The sequence below is a fragment of the Catharus ustulatus genome, chromosome 6 (genome assembly GCF_009819885.2).
Source record: "Catharus ustulatus isolate bCatUst1 chromosome 6, bCatUst1.pri.v2, whole genome shotgun sequence".
In the NCBI taxonomy this organism is placed as follows: domain Eukaryota; kingdom Metazoa; phylum Chordata; class Aves; order Passeriformes; family Turdidae; genus Catharus; species Catharus ustulatus.
The window spans coordinates 52,407,533-52,427,437 of NC_046226.1; the positions used below are offsets into that span (position 1 = coordinate 52,407,533).

Below are 19,905 nucleotides of genomic sequence, written 5' to 3' on the forward strand. Positions count from 1 at the left end.
CTCATCACTTACATCAGAGCAGTGCTTGTGCCAGTGCTGCTCATGCCTGCTGTTCTCTGACATGACAGCTCTTTGGGGAATCCCAAAAGGGAATAAAATAAATGAAATAAAATTTATTTTTTTTTTTAAAGGCACAAAAAACAAATGGAACAAGCAAGGTGTACTTGTGACACCATGGGATGTCATCAAGGTGTGACAGTTTTAAGCAGTGGAAGAGCAGTTAAGTTGCTTGTTGTTTGAACTTATTTTCTTTCAATACAGGGGGTTCTGGTAAATCACTTTCTAAACAGGAATTGGTAGTGTTTAAACAGTTGGTCTTTGGCTGTTAAATCTCTCTGAAGTGAAGCTCATACTGGAGACGGAACACTTGCAGCCAGGCTGGTGAGTGAAACTGCATTATCTCCAGGACCAAGCTCCTCTCAGGGAAGCATGGAGCATTTCCAGCATGCTCAGAGGTTCACACACAGCTTGATGCACTGACATTCCAAAATGGATGTTTGTTACCTTGAGATCTACCTCAACACAGAAAAATCATACTTCTGCTAAGAGAATGCAGTTCTCTGGGAAGGCTGACGAAAGTTCCATTTTGCTACATGCATTTCATGTGATATCCATGATTATGGTTATCATTATTACCTCCTTGGTAATAATTACCTCCTTGGTTGCTCCTTGGAAGCCGTGCTGAGGGCTTCATGGGATTAACCAACATGAGCCAGTGCTGAATGGGCTAATCATAGACACAGAGCTCACACATAACAAAGTAGAAAAATGTATCATTTGAGCCTCTAAAGTGCCATAAAATCCCAAACAGAACTGTACAATAAACACCAAAGTTGAAATAAACCACACTATCCCTTGGATCCAGCAGTGAATTCCCTTTCACCACCAACAGCTGTTTAAAGGACAGCAGGCACACAAGTATCCAGCATATTAATGATAGAAATACCCTGGAAACCACATCTCATTTGTTCCTGGTGCCTTTCTAAGGTTCTTTTTCTGTGCTGTGCCCCACTCAAGACTGCAGGAGCAGAGACAGGAAAATCAGGGACAGAACTACCTCACCAGAAGTGTGGAACCAAATGAAATTTATCCTGCTGCTGCAATTACAGGCCAGTTATCCAGCACCAAAGTTGTCAGAGCAGGAGTTTCACTTTCTCTCTGACACTGCTCAAATATAAATAATGTTTCAGACAGTGCTGTGCCAGGAGAATTCTACCACAGGAAGAGGACCAGCACAAAACTCTCTGAATAAACAAAACTGCATCTAACCAAGCCATACTCCAAGTACTTGAAAACAATGAACTAAAACCTGCATTTCACTCAGTAACTGCTTCAAGGAAGACTTGTAAGTCCCTTTGACTTGCTTTGCTCCCTCACTGCTTTCCACTCCTCTGGCCAGACCGAGCACAATCCTTCAGCCAAAGTCCTTTGCTGTGCAGGGGCCACATCCACCAGCTGCACTGATCCATCTGCTGACCAGCATCTCTTGCTGTGGAGCCACCTTCTCCCCAGAGCCACTAGCATGTCTAAGTAAGCAGACCCCCAATCCCATCCACAAGTTCCCAAGCAGCTCTACAAAATAATCAGCTCAGAACAAAGGAACAAAAACCAAAACACCCTCTCCCACACAGACCCCTGAACTAGCTTCTTGCCTTTCTTCCCACTATTCCCACTCTATTCTCCTCTCCCCAGGCTGTTCCTTAGCTCCTTCAGATTGGTAGTGCAAGCAGCAGCCCCCACAGTCTCACCTTAACCATTCACCCTGGGACAATCAGCTTTTTCTAAGGAAATGAGGCGTTCCTAACACTCCTCTGTGTGTACTTTTATGTCCTCTCAGCTTGTCTGCCCAGCTCCCAGCAGCCTGACAAGTGATGCTTGAAGAGAGGTTTCAAAGACACTAATTTTCTGTAAATTTAATGAAAATAAGCAGGGAACAAGTGCAAGGGGAGAGACCTCAGCATCCCTGTAAGTGAAAGACTGCAGTGGGAGTTCCACCTCCTGTTAGATCACAGCAAATCTACACAAGGATGGGGTCTGAATAATGCAGCTGAAGAAAGGAAGGTTCATTTAGTGATTGCACCTTGTTAGGCACGAGCAAATCAAATCATCAGGCATGAGACACAGTGTCATTCCACTGCTCATAGCAGCACCTGTTCGGGTGTACAGAACAAACCTGGCACCAATTCAGCAACAGAAGAGGCCTGACTCCTACAAATTGTTCTTCAAAATCTTTGTCTTCATGTGCTCAGTGACTCTGTTCTAACCATGTGCCCACCACACTAAAGAGGTTCCCAAGCAGGTATTGCCCAAAAAAATTCCTCAACCTCACTGATCTAGCACAGAAATGCCACGTATGTTTCTCGTTTACTGCAACATTAAACTGGTTCTGCACATACTTAAAAAACTGTTCCTATTTCTAATTGTAATTCACATTGCCTTCTCCACCTGCAACATTTTTAGTTTGTTCGCTGCTGTTTTTTCCAGATGAAATCACAAATATCTTCAGTGTCATACTCTGTTCTGTGCAATTGGACTGACAGATTTTTCAAAGCCTTCCTCTAGCATCCAACAAAATAATTTTAAAATATCCTTGTAAACTCATCTTGGTGGACATTCCAAAAATTTTCAGATTTATTCCAATGTTCCAAGAAAAAATAAAAAAAAACTTGTAGTTTTTCTGAGATTTCCTGAGTAATTCCCTGCTTGCTTGCACAGATGTTTTAAACAATTTGTCTGTTCTACAAACCCAAGTTTTTCTAGAGTTAGCAAAACTGGATTGGAAAATCTATTCTTAGGCCAAATGCTGCTGCTGGAAGACATACTAATTCAATGTGACAAGCATTTTAAAGGCCTGCTGATTCACAATCCACCTACATGCTGCCTACCCCATGCAGCCTGAATTAGCTGTCATGGTTGTTAGGTCTCTGTTAAGATGTAACATCTGACCCCTCTCCTTAACTTTTGTGCTTTGGAAGCATTTACTACAGACTGCACTATGGTGGTGCCCTCCAGTGCCATGATAATTAAGAGTTTTCCCAGTGATGGCTGATAAACCCTCCATGAATTTATAACTCTGCCATGAAGATTCTCTGGGACTCAGCTCAGTCAGCAAAGAGAACGTGACTATCAAATTCTCAGGAGTCTTTTCCTTGGGATGTGGGAGAGGTGAGATGTGCACAAGCTCAGGAACACAGAATTACACTGAACACTACATGTAGTCTTAAAAGTACCACTGGTGATGTCAAGGCTGTTGGTGCCTGATGTTATTCCCAGGATTTTCACTTTGGAGCTTATTGCAGGCTGTACATCACTGCAGTGCAGCCCCTGTTGTGCCCTGTAACACCTCAGCTGCTGACAATAAACTCATGGAGCAGAATCCCCTCCTGACTCACCACATCTGGGATGCAGCTGTCCCACAGCACAGGACTGCTGTGGCTCCGATGGCCTGGGAGCCTTCCTGGCCACCTCGTGCTCCGTGCCCGAGAGGCGGACGCGGAACTGGTCCCTGCTGACGGTTTTCCGCAGGGTCCGGATGGTTTTTCGGAACCGCTTCTCCGTCTTCTTCCGCGCGCAGCGCACGTCGCACGTGTCTGCAAAGCATGGGTGTCAGTGCACAGAGCCCCACCCAGATCCAACTCAAACCACTGAGAAAACTTCTGGGAACGAATCTGAAATCCTCAAGGGCAAACACACCGGGCAGCTCTTTGACCTTTGAAGCCATCCCCACCTCTCACTCTTTTTGAAGCGGTAAAATTAATTTTCAAAACAGGAGATACTTTTTATCATTATTATTTTGCATACAGACAGAAGTGAAAAAATACAGAAATCAAGGAGCAAACGGCAAGAAGCTTCAAACCGCACCTGGAATTATTTTCCAACCAACCTGTCACCTCCTTCCAGCTCATCTCAAGCTCAAAGTCCGCAGTGATAAAAATCTCTCTGGTCGCTGTCAGTCTGCTGAGGGCTCCATGGACTCTCTTGCCAGAGCTGCATGTTAGGTTTACGTAGTGGAAGCTCTCCATGACTGAGTTTTGTCTCTCTGTATGAACAAAATCAAAGGAAGCAAAAGCTTGGCCAGCTCTGTTACTGAACAGAGTGCTCAGCAGTGCTCCCCAGTGCTCAGCACGCCTGTCATGAGGAGTTAAAGAGGAGCAAACCCTCACCTCCACGTGCCAGTAAAAAAAGGGTTTGGCCAGTTTCTCTCCTGGTGCACCCTCACACACAATCATGACCATTCCCATGGCTTCAGTGAGGAAATAAGGTTTAGAGAATGGAGGTATCCAGAATAAGCTGTGGTTCTGGAGTACATAACCTGTCACTGAGCATTCAGCACAGCCTCTCACTGCTACTCTGCTAAGGACAATCAGACACACTGATTCATCACATTGTTTAATGACTCCTTTCCCCATTTTTGGGGGTTTTTAAAAGAACTCCTCCTCATTTTCTGCTGACTCTGTAAATTCACAGGCTATTCTTTCTGCTTTGGAACAGATGGAAGAGCTGACCTCACTGTGTCCATTGGGGCTGCTGAAGTATGAAAGGAAGACAAGAGAAAAGAGGAATAACCCTTTGACAATAGAGTCAGCATAAAAGGTCAGGAGATTCTTCAACGAGGCATCAGACAGTAAGGAGCAGGTGAGAAAGGAAAGAAAAGGATGAAAAGAGGAAGAAAAGGAAGGAATCAAATTAGCAAAAAGAATGGTTGATTTTACTGAGAATTTATTAACAGTATTACAAACAAAAAACAGGATAAGAGTTTTCCTAGCAAGGCTGTGAGGATGCCACAAGGAAATCCTGAGATCTGAAATAATTGTTACAAGAGTCATGGCCAACAGGAAGAAGTAAAGAACAGAATTCAGTGAAGAGCAGAAAGCCTTCAGTTCTCTATGCTTTGCTTGTTGTGTACTTCATATCTGGAAAACACTTCACCTCCGAGCTCTGCCTCTAACCTGCTTACCTGCATTTTTATATCCATACCTGGTATCATCTGCTCCAGACCTTCTTGAAACATCTCAGTCTTTTTCAAACTACATTTTCCTTCATTTAATTTAAATGTTACGCTTATCTTGATGGCTGAAGCATCTTCAGGAAGAAACAATGACATGTTACTTTCAAAAAGAAAGGAGTAGAAAACTGAGATAGCCCTAATAGCACATCATAATGATGACAACAAAAATTGTGCTGATATGAAGTGATCATCACAGAAAACCTAAGGGGATGCCAGAACCTTCCTGCTATGAAGCTGGTTCACAACTGGAATTAGGATGAAGTGTAGTACATTCTATTTGCAAAAGAATGAAAAAAGAGAGAGGGAGAAGAAAGGAGATCAAGACCAGATCTGCTATTGGGGGAACCAAATAAGGGTGAGCTGAAATCAAAGCAGATATTCCAAATCATTTCAGAAAGTTGTTTATGTCTATGGCTGTAAGTGCTTTCTAAACTTTCCTGTCCAACAGCTCAACTTAAACACATCATATGCTGCCAACACTGTCCAGGTTTGGTTGAATAAAATGAGACATCACTCTTGGTCTAAGCATTTATCCCACTACTGATATTTTTCTTTATTTTTAAGTCTCAGTTTGAATGATGTGGATGAAGCAGCACAAGGGGAATTTTCTGTGGTAATTACAACAAACAGTCATGATGAAGAGGAAATAAAAGAGAGATTATAAGGGGGAGGAAAGTCAACAGAAATACTTTTGTTTCCCAGTTATCAATGAAAATAAATCAGTCAAACTATGAACCAGTAAATGTGGTGATTACCCAGCCAGCTGGAAGCATTTGCATTTTGCTGCTTTTTCTTAAGCTGAGAGGACCTGCCACAGGTGAGGGTGTAGGCATCTTGTGTTCCTAACAGACAGACAGACAGACATAAAGACACAGGCACAGTGCACACACTGAGGACTCATGTAGCGTAAAACACATTCTAAATTCATTGATTGGCATCAACACACAGTGTTGTTGATAAAATACTCCACGTTAGAGCTTGTCTCTTCCTGAGCCACTCCAAGGACTCAGGAAGAGAAAGAGCATCAGTCCCACAAGCACCAGGCATGTCCTGTGGGATGGAGGGGCTGTGTGGGCAAAATCTGAGACCCCACACAGGGCTGGAATGCCTGTGCCCCATTCACCAGTGCCTCTCAGGGCCAATTAAGGAATGGCCCAGGGAACACAGAGAATTCTTCCCTGTCCTCCCCAGCTTAAAAAAGACTTGTTGTGAGAAGGGAATCTGAGGGGAGAGTGGGTATAAAAGACAAGAGGGGCTTTCCTGGGCACTGTCAGGGATATAGCCCTTTATTATCTGCGGTGAAAGAGGAAAGATCTCTGTTCATTGGCTGCTGCTTGGGGCTTTCCTGGAGAGTTAGGAGGTTGGCCACCCTTACATTCTGTACAGAATCATGTGCTCAGTTTTGTTAGGTCTGACTTACCAGAGAATACCTGGACATCTGGAGAGCAGCTCAGAAAGCATCTATCACTCCCACCACTCTTAATGCAGTGCAGCAGTACCTTGGGTGACACATTATCAGACAAGGGATCTTTTGTCTCTGAATAGGATAAAACAGACACTCACAGAATTAAAACATCTACCTTCACCCTGCCAATAAATCAGCATGCAGCTGCTTTTGTAGCTAGCACCTGAGAGCACCCATGCAATTAATATGCTGCTTAGACAGAAAATTAAAGCCAAATAAAATCACTGGAAGATCACACCACAAAAGTAATTTCCTTTATCGTGAGCAAACCTTCTCATGCAGAGGAACAAAAGGAAATAGAAGAATTAGCTAGATAAAAGCACAGGAAAGAAAGCATCAAAATCCCTCAAAGTATCTCCTGTTTTTGGGGTTGGCTTTCTGTTTGTTTTGATGAGTTTCAACACCACTACCATCTTCCCTTGCTAAAAATTGAAGCGGAATACCGGGAACAATGACTCACACCACTTAACTGGACAGACCATCAGATTTGGCTGCAACCATATGGCCCATCAGACACATCAGGAATAGAAATGTATTTATTAGACACCTTACCAACACAGTCCTTTTTATTCCAGTGTAGCTTGTAGCTGGAGTGACACAGGCATTCATAATCTCCCAGTGTGTTCACACAGAGCTGCTGGCAGCCACCGTTTTTGATGCTACATTCATTAATATCTGCAAGGAAAGGTGAAGATACTTTTTTAAAGTTGCTCTTCCCAAAGTTATGCACTCTAACTCCACTAGGTAAATGTGGACAAAAATACTACTCAGGGTTTTGTAAAGACTTCAGGGATGCTACCTGGACACCCACCTTGAAATAGTTTGTCTTCATGGAAATCCTTTGATAAATGTCAGAGCAGAACAAATACTGGTGGCACAAAATTAAACAATGTCCAACCTCAGCAATATGATAACAAATCAACTCCAAGAAAAGCAGATCAAGTCAAATCTGTATTGCACTGTTTCTGGTTAATTAATATTTCTGATTTGAGAGAACATGGGCAGGATTCACACTCCTCCAAAGCGCTGTGATAGATGTAACTACAGTGGAACACTTTGGCTCTGACAGCAAACATTGTGTCCCCCTTGTCTCTTGTGGCCAATTATCCAATTTTGGAGCCTTGAACCACCCAGCAAATGCCAACAGGAGGAGAAATTACTGACAACACAACACATGCTGCCTCTGGTGCAAGCACGCACGCTGATGCAGAATGCAGCATTCAGCAGTGCTGCATCCCAGGGGTCAGCACTGGGGCCAACACAATTTATCCTCTTCACTAAACCTGGATGGTGGGACAAGAGTTCACCCACAGCAAGGTCACAGAAGAGACAAAACTGGGAGGAGTGGCTGATGCACCAGATGGTTGTGCCACTATTCAGGGGGACCTTGACTGCCTGGAGAAATGGGTCAGTAGGAATCTTATGAATTTCAACAAAGGGAAATGCAAAGGTCTCTCTCTTTGCTGCTCAGATCCACCGTGAGGAGGGCTTCACTTCTCTCCCATAGTTTTAAGGCAGTTGTACATAAACCCAGAAAGCTGCATCAAGAATCCTTCAAAGTCCCATGAAGTTTGTGCATCTGAGGGTACCTCCTTCCACACATACTTATCTCAGTGCTAGCAATCATGCCACTGCTGACCCCAGACCAGATACCCTCTAAGAAAAAATTATTAGAAAACACTGTGAAGCACATTACAAAACCAAAATCTGGGGGGGGGAAACATTTTTAACAGAACTGAGACAGCAGGGGTAGGAATGAGCAGCAGAAAGATGGAGAAAGAAGGCAACACCTTAAACTGGTACTGCTGCCTAAAATACAACAAAATCAGCCCAAATCTTTGGTTTTTGTTTGCCTTTTCTTAGGATGCCAACCTCTTCTCTCCAGCACTTACTGACTTCTTCCACAGAGGTCAGAAGGTGCATTCCCAGTATTCCATCAGCTCTGACCAGCCTGTGATTGCCCCCAATGAGGGACTTTCTGTGCTATGAGGATTAACATCTGCATGGGGGTATGACAAGAAAAGGCCATTTAGCAGCCAACAGTAAAATTACAGCTCCTTTTCCTCACTGGTAGCCAAAAGAAATTGAATTAATGCAGAGGAATTAATCAGAAGTAGTATTTTACTAAGTAGAGCACATGACAGTATTATTCCTTATCTAGATAAGCTCCCATGTTCATCAGGATAAAACACAGTGGTGTTGGAGCTCTGTAATCTTATTTGCAGATTTTCTAGAGGCAGAGGGTAGAATAGGCAAGCAGAGATTTCTGAATTGTTGTCTCCAGCTGTGCTCATTCTGCCTCAGAAATAAACAGGTCTCACTCAGAATTAAGTAAATTTTCAAGCCAGTAAGGTCTTGCCTAAAGCTTATATAAAATGAGTTTGATTCCATTTAATGTTCCAGTTATTCATGTTTCCTCACGTTAATTCTGGGAATTTGTCACATGTCGAGCTTCTATGAACAACTTTCTCTTTCCTTGAACTGCTCTTGTAGGAAAGACATAAAAATTTAGGAGTATTGATCTTGGCCAGTGTAAAGTGGTGTACATCAGCTAAATTCCAGCCTACATCACAGGAGGATCTGACAAGTGCACAACAGCAACCTGCAGTAATTTTCAGAGTCATTCAGAGCTTCCTGTTCTTCAAGTCCTACTCCACTGACTTTTCATTGAAGTCAATGACTCTTCTGCATGCGAAAATTGTATTGAATTATGGACTTCAGAAACAAGCACAAAACCCATCAGTTTGTCCTGTTACAGGTCCCCTTTGCATGCACATTTTAGAGGCAAAAATCACTTGAGCAAAGACAGAAATAAGCAGGACCAGCTTCTACTTTTCCCGTGTCTCATTATTGCAGCAAGTGGTAAAATTTATTCCGTAGGGCGCCTGTGTCTGCATCAGTTTGTGTCCTGCAGGGCCAGAGGGAGCACCCCAGTGCCACAGGGGCTGTGGGGTGTCTGTCACTCACCTCCACAGTGTGTGAAGCCGTAGAGGGCATAGCCCTTGTTGCAGGTGCACTCGAAGGAGCCGGGGTGGTTGATGCACGTGTGGTCGCACGCCCGCTCGAAGGAGCACTCGTCGATGTCTGCAAGGTTCAAAGGGGGGCATCAGAACCTCTCAGGGAGCCTGGGGAGCCAACAGAGCTCAGCAACTGCAGGGATGTGCAGATTTATGTGAGCTAAGCAGATTCCTTCAAAGCACATCGTGGAACATAATGAAATGACAGTTTGGAAAAGAGCGCTCGGTTTGCCAAACAAGCTTTTCCTTGGCAAGCACAAAAACTGCTGTTACATTTTTACAATGATGTTTAAATCAAATTGTTCCTCTTCCATGGGAGAAGCAAACTGCTGACAAAACTCTTATTTCATTAGGATTACACTACACAGAAATGAAGTCTATGAAGGAAAGTATTGCCTTTGGTTTTTCCTCCCTAAATGGAGCCCTTTAGGAATATATAGTGCGTGATTTAAGCCTGATTTAAAATCACAATGTGCTCTGAGAATGAACACTCATTACACTATGAAAAGTACCTAAAATTTCTGTGCTAGTACATTTTGCAAGCCAGGTAAGGATGCTGCAGGACACAAAAAAAGTTCACATCAACTTCTCTAGCACTTCTCATCAGTCTTTTTCCTTGAGCTTTGGCAAGCAGCATGATATCACTTTTGAAACAGTCTAGGGAAAGCAACAGAATGGACAGGGGCAAAAGGGAGATGCAAGTCTTCAGGATACATTTACAAACAGATTTCATTAAAATAAAACCCCAAACTGTCTCAAAAATCACATGTTCATACAGCAAGTATTTCCATATAAATAGTTGTCCTTCTTTGCCTATTTCTAAAAGGAAAAAATGCACCAAAAAACCCAAGAGAAAATTCTTTTTTCTTGGTCAGCTCAGTTTTCTGAAATTCACCTTTAATGTCAGCTGGTTGCCTGGGAAATCACAGAACTCACCATTTGGCTGACTGAATTGACATTGTTTCATCCTGTTGCTTTTCCACACCCACAGACCATTTCGATCTTCACATTTTTTGTGCATTTAAAAGCAGCTTAAATAGAATTGCTAAATCTATATGTACAAACCATGGTACAGCAAAGCAAATATGCTTTGTAGGTCTCACAGGAGAAACCCATGTCATCCTCAAAGGCAAATGCCCTGTGGTGTTTTAGGGAACAGAGATTCCAGTCTGTCTACAGACCTATAATTTCATAGATCACATTATAGCTCTTTCCTTTAATAATGAGCTCATAGTAATTAATATCTTATTAAGAAACAATAATTTTACTGCAATGGTGAATCAGTCAGAAAGATGGAGGGAGAGACATTGCCTAATTTTCCCTGTAAATTATTTTAAGATTGTTAAGGTGGGGGGAAGCATTAACCTTATAGAGAGTTTTTTAATATGATGCTGTCTCTGTCCCTTCCAGATAACAGCTCACTGTGCCATTAAACTTATCTCCTACAACAGCATCAAGCCAACTGCATTAACTCAACAGCTGTTTCAGAAGAAAAAAATCCCAACTGAGGAACGGAAATTATTCTGGAGTCCATTATCACTTCATCATTGTAGTAGATATCCAAGCCACGCTGATTTGTCCTACTTTTGTTGTACCATTGTCTCTCCAGTGCACATACCTTGACAAGACTTCTCATCTGTTAATAATTTAAATCCTTTTCTGCAGCTGCAATCAAAACTGCCAACAGTGTTTTTACAGAAATGGTCACAGCCTCCATTATTGGACTGGCATTCATCAATATCTGTAACAAGAGCAACAACAAAAAATGCTTCAGCAAATAAACACAGAACCTCAGCGCTCAACCTCCTCTCACTGCCAGATTCAGAAAATAGTCACGTCCAGTCGGTTGGAGGAGCCCAGAAACAAAATCCAGTGAGACTACCTCAAACTGTAAGGAAGATCAGATCCAGCTCTTCAGAGTGATCCAGCCCATTCAGCCCCAGGACAGGGTTATTTGCTCTCATTTAATGTATTACTGTCAGTTGCATTTGGGTAATGCATTCATAAAAGACCATTCCCTAAGTTCTGTTTGGAAACACTTTGACTCCAGGGCTCTCTAAGAGGTTTTAGTATTTTAAACATACTCTCCATTTCCTTCTAGTAAGCCCTGCAGAAATCTCAGACAGAGACTTCCTGAACTACCCTGTCCTTTTCATGGCAATATTAGAATGAGGTCTCTATCTAATATTAATTGGCTCAGGCTTGGGGATTTCATCATTTTTGCTGAGCAGAACAGTGTTACCATCTAATTACTGGAAAAGCAATATAATCCACAGCCTAAGCGTGCCTTTGCCCCTTGCCAGAGCTCTCATTAGAGCAGCTTGGAGCAGAGTGTATTTATAAAACACATCCCTGTTTACACACTGATGTTCCCTTACCAGCTGCTCCAGTCCCTGCTGGCTATGGGTAGCACAGCAGCCATTGGACTGGATATCTGTGAGCACCACACACCTGCTGGCCTCTGCTTGACCACAGAGCTGGTTTGGCTCTCCCAAACCTGACCTCTGAAAAATGAGGCTCAGGAGGTGGAAGTGGAGAGCAGGAGGGCGGAGAAGAAGAGATTCTCTGCACGTGATACACCTGACACCAAGGAAACCTCAGCCTCCATTTGGAGATGAGCATCTTCCAGGACCTGGTCCCACCTCATAGGTGCTGGCACACGTGCCCAGGAGTGCAGACCCCACCTTTGCATGTCTTGCCATCGAACTGGAGCGTGAATCCCACGGGGCAGCTGCAGTGCACTCCGGTGGACGTGTCCTTGCAGGTGCGGTCGCAGCCGCCGTTGTTCACCGCGCACGTTTCTGCACAACGAGACAGAGCTCAGGTTTCCTCAGGGAATCATGGCACCATTATCATGGCACCAACAAACATCTCGGGTACAAGGCATGATCCCAAGCACCCTGCTACTCACACATGCAGCCTAGAACCCACGAGCAACTGCTCAATACATGCGTTGGCAAAATCCCTGCCTCAGCGATTTCCAGGTTTTTTGCAGAAATTCCACAAACCAAAATACTGTGTTCTGGGTATTCCATTTGTGTCCTAAACACAAATCCCAGCTCTTTGAGGATGGATCTGTTACTGTCAGTCATTTTCATTATGCCCACACTGAATCCTGGCTGATCCTCTGACGCTTCCCACCAGTGAGACACCTGGTTACACTCAGCACTACTAAATGAGTTTTCTTAAATCCCTCTCGACTCATCTTCCCATCCTGCCTGTGCTCCCAGTCATGGACAACACCCTCAGTGAGCATTCCTTCACCTGGTAACCCAGGTGTCATTCCAACCAAAGTCTGTTCCTCTAACTCCCCTCTATGCAAACTATGTCTAAATCTCACCAAACCTTCCTAGTGAGCACACCTGAAACACAGTTCTTCACATTCAACCAAACAGAAAAAAATTACAGTAATTTCACAACTATAAGGCGCACCGGACTATAAGGCGCACCCCCCCGGATTCGGCAAAATTTGCAACTTTGTAGATCAGATAAGGCGCACCGGTCTATAAGGCGCACTTTTTTTTTGCAGTGAGGCCCCGCCCCCAGCTCACCCCGTGGGGTTGCTGGCCGAGGCCCCGCCTCCACCCGGCAGCCATTGGCCCCCGGGCCCGCCTCCACCCGGTAGGGGCGGTGCCGCGAGCCACTGAGCCACCCTGGACCCGGCGGCCATGGGCCCCCGGGACTGCTTCCACCTGAGAAGGGGGGTGCCGCGGCCCCCCTAGCCCACATTCACGCGGCAGCCATGGGGCCCCGGGACTGCCTGGACCCAGGAACGGGGCTGCTGCCGGCCCCCTAGCCTGCCTTCATCTGGCAGCCGTGGGCTCCCGGGACTACTTCCACCTGGGAAGGGGGGTGCCGCGGCCCCCCTTGCCCACATTCACCCGGCAGCCATGGGCTCCTGGGACTGCTTCCACCCGGGAATGGGGGTGCCGCGGCCCCCCTTGCCCACATTCACCTGGCAGCCATGGGCTCCCGGGACTGCCTGGACCCGGGAAGGCGGGTGCCGCGGCCTCCCTAGCCCACATTCACCCGGCAGCCATGAGGCTCCAGGACTGCCTGGACCGGAGAGGGGCGGTGCCTCGGGCCCCCTGGCCCGCCTCCACCCGGCAGGGGCAGTGCCGCAGGCCTCCGGGCCCGCCCCCAGCCGGCTGCAGTGGCACTTCCGGCTCCCCCCACGGCTCTCAGCTCACACTTCCGGTTTGGCAAATTTCGCCGCTTTGTACATCAGATAAGGCGCACCGGACTATAAGGCGCACTTCCGGGTTCGAGGGAAAATTTTAGTCAAAAGGGTGCGCCTTATAGTCGTGAAATTACTGTAATCTTTGGCATTCATCCTCCTGCCATCAGTCTAACCACCTCAGTCAGTGTAACAACCTTTTCACTACCTGGACAAAAACAATTTTACATTGCATGTATTAATTGAGAGAGCTTCAAAGAACATTTTTTAATGTTTGCTTTTATAAATCTACTTTCTAGCTCTGTATCCTCATTTTCTGCAGCATCAAGCACATGCTACTTATTGCCAGGTTTTGAAAGCTTTACTGGTTTATTCCCTCCCAGTCTCTCAGCTCACATGCAGTATTGGCACCCTGTGCCTAGCCTCCAAAGGAAGACAGAGAGCATCTCCTTTCTTCCTCTGTCATTCTTTTTAGAAAGCAAGGCTATTCATTTAGATGACTGAACATTAAGGAGTAATATTATTTCCTTAAGAGAGAGTGGATCATCTCAGGCAGAATTGAGCCCAGAGCTGAATGCTACCATTTAAAAAAAAAAAAAAAAAAAAAAAAAAAAAGCCCTGCACTAATTCTTCAATCTAAAAGGTTTCAACGAGCAGCAGAATTATTTTGGATCAGCACTTTTACCCATAAGCAGCCGTCGCTTCACTCTCTTGTCCACATCAGCTGCTGCTGTGGTGTTTCCCTCAGAAACTTCAACAGCAGCTTCTTCCCTCTCTGTGAGGAACATGAAAAAAGCAAGTGAGTAAAGGTGCCCTGGCCAGAACAACACACACACACAAACACACAGCTGCATCACACACTGAATCAGAGACAGTGGGAACTGACCAGGCAGAAATAAATTACTTTTAAAGAGAAAATAGTAATAAAAATCATAAAGACCCTTCAGTCAAAACCATGAGAATATTTTGCTTTTGTGGCTTCCTTACAAGTCATGTTTGCTTCAGTGGCCTCAACAAAACAAAAGATGTGCTACAGACGAAGTAAACAGCAGCAAGATGAAAGAACTGAACTGCTCTGTTAGGAGTGCACTGTCATCATTTATTGTGGGCTAATTACAACAACCAGCCAGCTTTGCCTGAGCATTTGATTTCAATCAACAGACAACAAACTCTTCCAGAGACTGGAAGAGTTTATAAATCTGTAGTGCTTTCTTTACTGGATAACTGCCATGCCAAAATTATACATTAATTGATTTCAGAGTCCCAGATTTACAAACTCCTTGCTTACACTCTCTGGCTCATGCTACTGAAGAAACTGAACCTAAAATACCCTAAGAGGGAAGGAAGTCTTCTCTGGCGAGTGACAGGCCTCGTGTTTCAGGGGCACCAGTGATAATTACAGGTTGCAATAGTATTAGGTAGCTACCTAAATAAGGAAGCATAACTTGCCTGGACCCAACCAACTCACCATGCACTATCAGGTGCCTTAATTTGGAACTCCTTGCCATTTTCTGGCCATACCATAATGGGGAGCATTAATCATGCGCACACAGCCCCACCACCCCACCCTTGAGAGCTGGCCATCCCCAGAAAAACTCCTTCCCTGCCCTGCATACTGACCCAGGCAGGTTTTGCCATCCGTGTGCATGACGTACTTGGGGTGGCATCCACAAACAGGCCCGTGGTCAGCATCGTCACACGTGTGCTGGCAGCCCCCATTGCCGTGGTTGCAAGTCACTGGGAGGAAAACACAGTCACTCCTGTTGGAACCCTGGAAACTGGGAGTTTGGAACTTCCTGTGCTGTCAGACACTGACCCCCAGGAAAAGGTTGGCCATGGAGAAGGCTTCCGAGATTAAGCAATAAAACTAAAATCATGGGTGTGCAGATTGAATAGAAGTGTGTAGTATCACATGGTGAAAAATTTAAAGTCTTAGAATATAGTAATATGTAGAGGGCAAGATGAAGGCTTTAGGATAGAAGTTTTGTCCTTCTTTACCTTCTTCAAGAGTTTGGGTAATATTTTGTAATTAGATAAAAAACCCCACACTGCGGGTCGCAGGGAATTAGTTATTAGGTTAAAAATAAAAATAATTTAAGTAGTATTTCTTAATTGGACCATTTGCCTTAAAAGGCCTTGTAAAAAAAAAAGGTATGTCTCCATTTTTAGTTTGTTAGCTAGAAATGCTGTAGAACTCACTGTAATATAGGTAAAAATTAATAAACATCTCACTCTGAACAAGAAATACCATCTTTTGTGCATTTAATCCTGACCCTGACAAAAGAAAAAAAAAAAAAAAAAAAACACCACAAGTGATACAGTGGTGCTTCTCATGTGAGAAAACCTGTCAGAGTCAGGACCTCCCTGAAGAAACTCTCACAACTTTGCAGCACCTTTGAAGGACAGTGTGCAATTCCATCTGAGCATCCAACACCCCTTCCTAACATGCCCCTCCTGAAGGGCTCTGAGAGACTGAAACACTGCACAGTTGCCTTGTGGGGCTGGACTTTCCATTGTTATGAGTGATGGCACAACTCCCAAACTACAGACACTTAATTCACAGACCTGTGTGACATTGTCCAGGAATTACATCAATTCTGGTTTAACTCAAAATGCACACAGCTCAGGTGTGTCATCCCACGTTGGCTAAAGCATACCAAGCCCCATTTCACTGCAAACAGAACACTATTTGTTCCCTTTGGGAAACCATAAGCATCTGCAGAATGTTGCCTACAAATGCAGCTCCTCTGGTTCTTGGACAGCTCAAATCCTGGCCGGCATTCACAGGCAACTCCTCCTTTGGGGGTTTCTCGGCAGATGTGGGCACAGCCATGATCTTTGTTCATGCAGCTCATGCCTTCTGTAAAACAGGAAAGGTACAAGAGCATCAGCATCCTCAGCAGCTCTGTGTGCAGGCAGCAGTTCAACACACACACAGACTAAGCCTCTAAGTCTGGGAAGACTCCAGGTTTGGGACAAGAAGTTTCAGCTTGCAGAGAGGACAGGCAGCAAGTCCAGTCCTGCAAAGTCAATGGCCCCAAGGTTTCTCCTCTGTGATCTTTTCTGTGCAAGGTCAAAGAACAACATCCACAGAATTGTCCAACACCTGAATTCTCATCCAATTCTCTCTCTACTTTATACTTTATACTTTAGGTGTTTATACTCTCTACTTTATAATTTTAGGTGTTCATAAAACCTCCTCATTTCTTTTAGAAAAGTGGCAATGTCCTGGCAGGTCCAAGTCTAAAGTGGGTTCTTATTTCTCTGCTCAAAAGAGCAGCCAGTAGACACAGGAATGTTTAGAACAGCAGTCACAAGGGTGATCCCAATTTCAATTCCTGGCTTATAAAGCAGATTCCCAGAGTCATAACCTGTCTCAGCAGTGACCAAGTAGAGATCAGGCCAACATACAGATTGCACACATGCTGTACATCAATTCTTTGTTGTTAACCATTCTGTTTTCTTTTTTTTTTTTCTGATTTCAGTACATACCAACCAAGATAACCCCACTGGGTATTATCACAGTGCTCTGTATTCCTACACACCTGCCCAGCTAGACAGAATTTAGTGCCAGTGCCTGTTTAACCAAATGAAGAACCAGGGTGACACTAATGACTGGATTTCTTTTGCTACATCTCCTAAAACATTTTGCCATTTTTATCTCTGCCAGTTCATGCACAGCACACAATTGCCAGAGTTTCTTTCCTGGTCTTTGCATAAATGTAAAGTCAATTAAACAGGGAGGAATAGCTCCTAAAATTATGGCAGAAGCTTCATTTCCCTTGCTCCAGGGTTCAGTGCAATTGGTGTCTTTGCCGTTGGCATGAAGGCGGTACAGTCTGCACACACAACACAAAAGCCCCCAGCAGCTGGCTGAGTTACCAGTGGGATCATTAGACCAAATTAAACAAATAAGGCTTTTTAACAAAGTCCCACAGGTTTTTGATTAAGTCCCCCACAGTGCTACAAACCCAGGAAAGAGAAGACACCTGAAAGCTCTCCTTGGGTGTATAGAGAGCACAACTTTACCACCATCAAACTCTCTGCCTTGGCACATTTGGCTTTAAAAGGACAAGTTACATCAAAATGCTCTTTCTTCTCAGTGAGAACTTTTTTTTTTTTTTGTGAAGAACAAGTGGACCAAGCTATGGTTGCAAGAGCTTATTCCACAGAACCCTGGTGAACTTCTCTGGAGCTGAGCAGATGCACAACCAGGAGCAGAAGAAAAAGGATGACCCTGCTGCAGAAAAGGGATTGTGTGATTAATTCCACACCCTATATATTTTTTAAACTTAGCCCTTTTTTCAGCCTTATTACTAAGGGAAACAAACCCACTGCATTAGGCAGAGGTTGACTTGTCACCATTATTCCACTCCACTTCAATTAGGTCCTTGTTCCACACTGCTATTCCTGCCCCCTGGAGCACCAGCTACAGGACTCTTTCTGTATTAAGACAGCTTTAAGCAACAAAAGAATGGGCACTGCAGAGCTCAGATTATTCTGCTCTAGTGGCTTTTTGATTCCTTTCCCACAGTGGGGACTCTCCAGAAGTCCAACAAGACAATGAGACCTCAAATCCTGCAGCACACAGACACAGCCCAAGGAGCCCACAGGAAAGCTGTCACCCATTATTGTGTCAGTCAAGGAAGGAGACAACCTATGAGGCAACAAATTAGCCTCATTAGTGCTGCTGGTTTTGTGAAAGTTCTGCTCTTAAGCAGCCAGCATGGTTTGGTCTGTTAGCTCGGAGGGGTTAGAGAGCATGAAGAGAATTAGCAGCTTAGTTTCTGTTAACAAAGTTAGTCTTTTGTCTCTATTGAGCTACCAAAGGGGAAACTGTTCAAGCAGGTACTTTGGTAAAGTTCACTGACACCAAACAAATGGTTTATATGCTCCATTTGGGACTGCTCCATTCTGAGGGAGCAGAATTCAATCAGCTCTCCACAGAAAGCTAAAACTTTGCTTTCTAGACCAGGATGCATTTTAATAACAAAGCACCCATTGTGTAACAAGGTACTCCACCAAAATCTAGCCAACCCAAAAAGCATCTTCCTAGAAGATGCCCACAATGCACGGCATTTACTTTGGGACTGCTGCTTGTTTCCAAAGCTGGTAGATCTCTCTCAGCCCCATTTTACAAGGTTGTATTAAAGATTTGTCTGTAGAGCCATAAAGACTGTGTGCCTGCAAACTCCTTGGTGGACACAAAGTCTCCCAGGTCTCATTGTTCCAGTGCTGTTGCAATGGCAGACCCCAAGCAAATCTTCCCAGCACACACAATTTCTCTTGTAGAAGACCCTGCCCCACTGAGTCACAAATATCTTTGAGTGGATGACTCTGGATTGTCCCACTCAGCCAGGAGAGGTGAATCCAGTGCCTGCTTGAGCAGATCCTGAGCCAGGTGAGACCCCTCTGATGACTGGACCTTCCTGACGTTACCCAGCACCCCTGAGACCTGAGCACTCCTGCCACTGCCAAAACAAGCCAGCACAGCATTTCCCTATCAGGTCATGCTAAATTAATGTCTTACATGTATGATCTGGGTTTAAATCTGTATCTTGTTTTTGCACAGAAGGTGTCAGGACAACATCCCCAACCTACTAAGAGCATTAAGGCTCCACTCAGGGCACATTCAAGCAGGCATTCTGTAGGGCAGAGAGAGAGGATGCAATGGCACAAAGGGCTGCCAGATATTCTGAGAGAGCAGAAAAATGGTGAGGAGCATCAGCACAGCCAGCAGAACAAGACATCCCAGGACTGCTTTGGTCTTTCATCAGGCTTTCTACATCCTTATGCTAAGGCAGCTTTTCCCCAAAAGCTCTCTAGGTATCCCTGCTCTCCTCAGTCAAGGCTCCAGGAGTGACAGCTGAGATGGTGCCTGTGTCTGAGTCCACACAGAGATTCAAAAAGCAGCTCTCATCCCACAGATCCTGCTCCTTCCCATCAGTTCAGCCCAACAAGCACGGAGCTATGACTGTGAAATACCACAAGGGAGAGCAGCAAGATTTGCCATCCAGAGCAATAGCAGCCACAAAGACACCCTACGTATTTACTGACAAAAACCTCTGTTTTCCTTCAAGTTTGTGTATTCCTTAACATGGAGCAAGTTGAACCCAGAGACAAGGTGCACATGCATGGCTGCCCAGCCAGCTACTCCAAGAGCCTCCCAAGGTAATTCATTCTCCCACATAGATGAAGAGCAGCTCATTCCAGCAGGAAAACAAGGGAAAAAAATAGG

At 44.6% G+C, this 19,905-nt stretch overlaps 1 protein-coding gene across 5 annotated transcripts in view; it reads right to left on the minus strand.

Annotated features, from left to right (window-relative positions):
• SCUBE2 (signal peptide, CUB domain and EGF like domain containing 2) overlaps window positions 1-19,905 on the minus strand; it is a 40,914-nt gene that overhangs the window by 12,866 nt on the left and 8,143 nt on the right. For 4 of the 5 annotated variants that reach the window (XM_033063039.1, XM_033063036.1, XM_033063038.2 and 1 more), the window contains 12 exons: window positions 16,402-16,527; window positions 15,288-15,404; window positions 14,353-14,442; window positions 12,175-12,291; window positions 11,109-11,231; window positions 9,441-9,557; window positions 7,026-7,148; window positions 6,429-6,545; window positions 5,764-5,850; window positions 4,978-5,082; window positions 3,884-4,039; window positions 3,393-3,590 (listed from right to left, as the gene is read on the minus strand). In XM_033063039.1, the coding sequence (XP_032918930.1) occupies window positions 3,393-3,590; window positions 3,884-4,039; window positions 4,978-5,082; window positions 5,764-5,850; window positions 6,429-6,545; window positions 7,026-7,148; window positions 9,441-9,557; window positions 11,109-11,231; window positions 12,175-12,291; window positions 14,353-14,442; window positions 15,288-15,404; window positions 16,402-16,527 (1,476 nt within the window). The remainder of the gene's footprint in view (window positions 1-3,392; window positions 3,591-3,883; window positions 4,040-4,977; window positions 5,083-5,763; window positions 5,851-6,428; window positions 6,546-7,025; window positions 7,149-9,440; window positions 9,558-11,108; window positions 11,232-12,174; window positions 12,292-14,352; window positions 14,443-15,287; window positions 15,405-16,401; window positions 16,528-19,905) is intronic. The other variant, XM_033063040.1, reaches the window with a different exon arrangement.